The sequence below is a fragment of the Megascapheus bottae genome, chromosome 23, assembly GCF_031878675.1.
Source record: "Megascapheus bottae isolate mThoBot1 chromosome 23, mThoBot2.hap1, whole genome shotgun sequence".
NCBI lineage: Eukaryota > Metazoa > Chordata > Mammalia > Rodentia > Geomyidae > Megascapheus > Megascapheus bottae.
In genome coordinates this window covers 27,078,639-27,084,655 of record NC_143531.1, presented here as the reverse complement: position 1 = coordinate 27,084,655, position 6,017 = coordinate 27,078,639, and the positions used below count along the sequence as shown (strand labels likewise).

The 6,017-nt window shown below is 54.7% G+C and overlaps 1 protein-coding gene across 1 annotated transcript; it reads right to left on the bottom strand.

Annotated features, from left to right (window-relative positions):
* Nucleotides 1-259: 259 nt before the first annotated feature.
* On the bottom strand, nucleotides 260-5,665 carry Ucp1 (uncoupling protein 1). Its single transcript, XM_090356924.1, has 6 exons — nucleotides 5,471-5,665; nucleotides 5,005-5,203; nucleotides 3,396-3,596; nucleotides 3,207-3,308; nucleotides 1,805-1,985; nucleotides 260-546 (listed from the first exon to the last, which is right to left on the bottom strand). The coding sequence occupies exons 1-6, from the start codon at nucleotides 5,600-5,602 to the stop codon at nucleotides 432-434; spliced, it is 930 nt and encodes a 309-aa protein (XP_090213050.1). The 5' UTR covers nucleotides 5,603-5,665; the 3' UTR covers nucleotides 260-431.
* Nucleotides 5,666-6,017: the final 352 nt, after the last annotated feature.

Sequence of the window (6,017 nt, the reverse complement as noted above, 5' to 3'; positions counted from 1 at the left end):
ACGCGGTGAATGTCCACTTCATCCCTGGCAGATCCCACGACTAGACTAGCAGCAGCCACCACGCCTCACGCCATAGCCGCCATCGCACGTGCACAGCCACCCGGCCCTGGCGTATGCCCCGACGTGCATGCGCTGGGCACTGTCAAATCCAGGTACGCACCTCGAAAGACAGCCTGTAAAAGGTATTAGCAACCCTTCATCAAACAGCAACTGAAAACCGTGGTTAGTGAATAAAAGGAAATGGTAACATTTGATTCAGTTGTTCAGTTATAATTAACATTCTTCATATTCAGTCACACAGTTCTATCCCCAGACAGTCAAATGCAGTAACTTAATTGGGCATTACAGGATGAAATGCAGTGGGGTTTTGTTGATGGGCTGGTTGTCCCTGAGGCAGCATGATGGGTCTTCCCCTGGCCTGCTCCAGCGGCCTAGGTGGTACAGTCCACGGTCTGCCTGGATTTCATCAGCTGATGTTTCAGCTGCTCAAAGCACACAAACATGATGACGTTCCAGGATCCCAGGCGCAGGAAGGAGGGCACAAATCTAGAAAAGCACATGTCACCATTGGATGAGTGCGTTTGGAATGCTCTGTATGTGTGTGTGCACGTGCGTGTGTGTCAGTTCTGGGGCTTGATTGCCCTCAGGTTTAATATATAAAGCGGGACTTTAGCCCTTTCTAACTGCAGTTGCGCACACTGTGAAACAGATGCGAACATCGGATGCCCAGAACTTTCTCAGCACCTCACTCCCCACCCCACCCGGTTACGGCCACACAGCAATTCCTGTTTCCATGCCTTTGGCCAAATGGAGCCCTATCACATTTGTCTTTTTGTGTAGGGGTTATTTTATTTAGTGCACTGTTTTCAAGGTTAATCCAGAGTGTCGTATGTCCTTCTAGTTTGAAAATCAGTATAATTACTTCAATAATAAAAGATCTGATATATCCATTTTCTGTTAATTTCATCATGTATATCATTTGTATTGATATCAATAAGGGTTAGAAGCATAGCTCAAGTAGTAGAGCATCTGCCCTAGCAAATGCAGGACCCTGAGTTCAAACACTAGTACCTCCAATACATGCATACATACATATATACATAGTATATATGGTATTTTTTTGTATGGTGCGTTTGCACCTATTTTATAAGGTCTGAAGCATTGCCTTAGGATTTTAAAGGGGCTCAGAATTTTGCTGTTTTGCTACTAGTATAGTCCTGTTGACTATAATCCATGAATTGGCTCACACTGTATTTTCTCAGGAAGGTGGTTGCAGTATAACATTTCATTATGTAAAAATGCAATCCCTGCCCAATCCTAATTTCTCAGTGGGTCCAATGCTCACCTGCACTGCCTTCTGTATCATTTTTCTAGCTAAGCAGCAATGACTTTCTCTAGTTTTGCTTTGATATGATTTTTGAAAAGGAGGCGGGATAGAGAGCTACCCTGGCTTCAATAACAGCACCATCGAAACAAAGTCTAAATGGAATTTTTAAAATAGAGCCTATTGAAATAGGAAAATCAAGTCTTCTTCCTCACCACTTTCCCTCTGGCCATCGTCGGCCCAGAGGCCTGCCTTGTGAGCACTGGTGGAAAGGGCCCCGAGTTTTAAGAAGCCTCCAGACAAGGCCAACAAAGCGTCTCCATCACAGCTATTTCCCAACACAGAGGAGTTGGTGGACTGGAGCCACTCATGTTTAGACAAAGTCATCTGTTCACTGAGGTTGGTAAGCGAAATGCCAATTGTTACTGCAAGACAGCGCCCCCAAACACCGCACGACAAACACTGGAGATCATGTCCTACCCCTTGAAGAAGGCTGAGGGCCCTTCCTTAGTCAGCATGGTCATGGCACAGCTGGGCACGCTCACGTACTGTCCAGGTGGGGAATTAATGAATCTGGTTTTCACTACATCCGCAGGGGAGGACAGAAGCGTGGCGGAGAATCCCGCGATAAGAGCTGACAGCAAGTGGCAGGGGACGTCATCTAAGAGAGGAAGGAAAGAAGTCAGTGTCAGGCTTGGGGCAGGGGTGGGGGGGTCTGTCGTTCTCGCCACCTACTGTCTCCTGTCAGGTCCCTGTAAACCTGTTGACAACAAACAGGAGGCCAGCTGCATACATAAAATGTGGTAAGAGAGGTTTCACCTGTGCTGGGAAAAAAAGCAGCAGGAGAACATGGGTAATGGATGGCAAACCCTCTGGGAAACGAACAGGCTCCTTTGTGTTCTTGGGTCCTGGCGTAATGTCTACTACGTTGGCATCATGGGAAAATGTGGCCCACGGCCGGGTATGATTGCTAAGAGGCTGCACTGCTCCCCCCCCCCCCCCAGCATCTTCCCCACTTTTCTGAATCATTCCCAGTGACTCCGAGGAATGGGTGGGCTGCTTTAAAGCCATGCTTGAAACCCTGGATGATGGGGCTGGGGAGGAGAGGCAGCCCAGCAGTAAAGCACTGCCCTAGGTTCCATCTCAGCTCTGCCTGGACCAAGCAAATGGCATGATTGAACTTGAACTACATTAAAGTCATTGTCAAGGCAGAATTGCAATGTTGGTAGATGATGTAGATTCATCCATAGTTTGTTTTTTTTGGTAGGAGAAGTGGTGATGCGCTTGTTATATAATCAGCCTTTCGGGAAAGAAGGTGGGTGGACAGATTTCCTGAACTCTGCAGTGTGAAGAACAAGATTCTAAGGAAAATTCCTGTTCTTGTATTGAATGAGAATTTATGCTAATATAAAAATGCAGTCGTATGTGGTTTTTGTTTTTGTAGCAGCCAAAAATATTGTAGGAATACTATGGTTGAGCTTTTTGTTGTAGGTGGTGGTGGGGGTGGTCATGGGGCTTGAACTCTGGGCCTGGGCAGTGTCCCTGAGCTCTTCAACTCAAGGCTCGCACTCTACCACTTGAGCCACAGCACCACTTCTGGTATTCTGGTGATTAACTGAAAATTAGAATCTCACAGACTTTGGTGCCTGGACTGGCTTTGAACTGCAATCCTCAGATCTCAGCCTCCAGAAGTAGCTATGATAAAAAACGACAGCTACCGGTACCCAGCTGATTCAGCTTTTAAAGTTGCAGTGTTTTTGCTCATCTCAAAAAGTGATACTTCATATTCAAAATTTCTTCACTTAAAAAAACGACGTGGCTCCCCAAGATGAAGGTGTAAGTGCACAGACACCTTTGGGAGGCATCTACCCGGGGAAGTTACCTGCGAGGATTTTGTTTCTCACAAAGAAATCCTTCATCAGGTCGTAGGTTACCAGCTCTGTACAGTTGATGATGACACTTCTCAGCAGATTAGGCGTGGTCCCTGGAGAGAAAACACCACGTCGGCCCAGTCTGGTGTGTGACACATGTGTGGACTGGGTGTGCGTCCATCCACCTCACGGCGAGTTACCTTTCCAAAGCGTGGAGAAGCTTTCTTTGGTTGCGATGACCCTGTAGGCATTGTAAGTGCCGGTGTAGCGAGGCTTGAGGCCGTGGAGATGGCTCTGCGCTTGCATGCGGACCTTCACCACCTCGGTGGGCTGCCCGATGAGCACTGCCACGCCTCCAGTCATCAGGCCGGCCAGGATCTTGCCTCCCAGACTTGGTGGTTCTGCGCAGAGGAAGGGAAGCCTTATCAAAACAAAACAACCCACACCCCTACAGTTCCCACGTGTTAACTTTCAGTGGTTGGTATTTTCTACCTTTCTACTTCCCTAATGTCCAGTTCGAGGTAGAGTACTTCCTAGGTGGGCTGCAAAGCGTTGATTGAAGTGATTTGAACATCGTCTGTGGTTAGCTGTGGGACTCAGCCTCCCTTTGCCATGGCACCATGCCAGCTCCGCTCCCTCCTACACACCCTGGCAGTGTCCACTGGAGGAGTGGTCTTAGGGAGAGCCCGGGGAGGAATCACCTCCATAGGGGTTTCAAAAATTGGACTGGGAGTTTGGCCTAGTGGTAGAGTGCTTGCCTAGCATGCACAAAGACCAGGGTTCAAATCCTGGGTACCACATGCATAGAAAAAAGCCAGAAGTGGTGCTGAGGCTCAAGTGGTAGAACTGTAGCCTTGAGAAAGTCCAAGGACAGTGCTCAAGTCCTGAGCTCAAGGCCCAGGACTGGCACACACACACACACACACACACACACACACACACACACACACAAAGCAAAAATTAACTCGCACACTTCTTTTTCTTTCTAGACAGAAAGGCTCCAATTTGAGGAAGGGAACATCTCGAGGGCTGGTTTTGTTTTGTTTGTGCCAATTTGTGTGACAACTGGGAGATGGGGTTGGGGGCACTGGGGATGGAACCCAGGACCGTGTCCACATTAGGTAAGAGCTCTACCACTGAGCTACCACCCCGCCTGGCTCACTCTCCCCTCTGAGTCCCCTCTACCCCCGGTACTGGGGTTGAGCTCGAGGTCTAAGCACGTGCTCTCTCACTGGAGCCACTCAAGCTCTTCTCTGCGTTAGTAAAAATGGCCTGGCATACCCCTCTCCCCACACCACCACCCGCCAATTCCGTGCCCTCCATATAGCAGGGCTGAGGGGCAAGGACGCCTCACGACCTTCTGGTCCTGGGCGGCCTCCCTCGGGGACCCTCCCCGCCTCCCCGCCAAGTAAGCGGGCTCCAGGCAGGGTACAGTGTAGGCTGGGCTGGGGGCACAGGGCTGGGCTCAGGGGCGCAGGGCTGACCTGAAGGGCGCAAGGCTGGGCTGGAGGGCGCAAAGCTGGGCTGGGGGTGCAGGGCAGAGCTCGGGGGCGCAGGGCTGGGCTGGGGGCACAGGGCTGGGCTGGAGGGCGCAGGGCTGGTCTCAGGGGCGCAAGGCTGGGCTGATGGGCGCAAGGCTGGGCTGGATGGAGGGCGCAGGGCTGGGCTGAGGGCGCAGGGCAGAACTCGGGGGCGCAGGGCTGGGCTGGATGGAGGGCGCAGGGCTGGGCTGAGGGCGCAGGGCAGAGCTCGGGGGCGCAGGGCTGGGCTGGGGGGGCGCAGGGCTGGGCTGGGTCCGGGCGCGCTCACGGTCGGGGGAGGACGCGAAGTACTCCTGGGCCGTCTCGTAGAGGCCGATGCGCAGGGAGGCGGAGCTGATCTGCCGCTGGATGCCGGCCGGCAGCCCGCTGTACAGCTTCCCGGGGCCTTCCGTCCTGGCCAGCGTGGTGATCGTGCCCAGGACGCCCTTGTACTGGATGCCGCTGGACGTCGGGCTCTCGCCTTGGATCTGGGGGTGCAGCGGGAGCGGCCGTGGGGAGGAGGAGGCGCCTCGCCTTGCTCCTCTTCCTGACTCCCTCCTCCCCGGTCCTCCCGACCCTGCGGCTTATCTGGGGCAGGGGGAGGGGCAGCACTTTCCGGTCCCGTCCCGAGACCATCACACTCTTTAAAAAGAAGTATTCAAGTGGCCGCGGGCTCCCCGCGCTCGAGTGGCGAGACCGACGGCGGGACCGGTGGCTGGCGCGCGCGGCGCCCTCTGCGCCCAGGCCCCGCGCACCTGCAGGCGGACTTTGGCGGTGTCCAGCGGGAAGGTGACGATGTCCGCCAGGCAGGCGGACGCCCCGGCCGAGAAGATCTGGACGCCCATGGTCGCGTGCTCCTCGGGGGCCGCGGCCGGCGAGCCCGCCATCCTGGCTCGGGCGCGGAGTTCGCGTCCCCGCCCTGCGCTCTGCCCGGCCCGGGGCGCTCGGGTCGGTCCTCTCCCCACGCGGCGCCCTCGGCTGCGGAGTCCTTTATCTCCGGCGGGCGGGAGCGGGGCGTGGGAACGGCAGGGGCGGGTCCCGGGGCGGGATGGGGGGGCTCCTGTGAACCCCACGCCCTCCCCCGCCCCAGGCCAGGTCTGTGAACATTCAGCCGTCCAGGCCCTGTGAGCACTGTGAGCCTCTCAGCTCCCGGGCCCTGCTTCCCTGCAAGAAGGAGTCCTGGAGACCCAGCGCTGGGACAGAACTCCGGACCCACGACGTGGGGAGGAGGAAGGCAGTGCCCTCCGCAGGCGGAGAAGCGCAGCGCCACGGCGGGGCGAGGCACGGGTGGGAAGCGGGGTT

Coding starts and splice junctions, on each gene's coding strand:
- Ucp1 (XM_090356924.1), bottom strand. CDS start 5,602: ATGGCGGGCTCGCCGGCCGCGGCCCCCGAGGAGCACGCGACCATGGGC. Junction 5,204..5,470: donor CCGCCAAAGTCCGCCTGCAG/GTGCGCGGGGCC, acceptor CTGCACCCCCAG/ATCCAAGGCGAGAGCCCGAC. Junction 3,309..3,395: donor CTTCTCCACGCTTTGGAAAG/GTAACTCGCCGT, acceptor TTTTCTCTCCAG/GGACCACGCCTAATCTGCTG.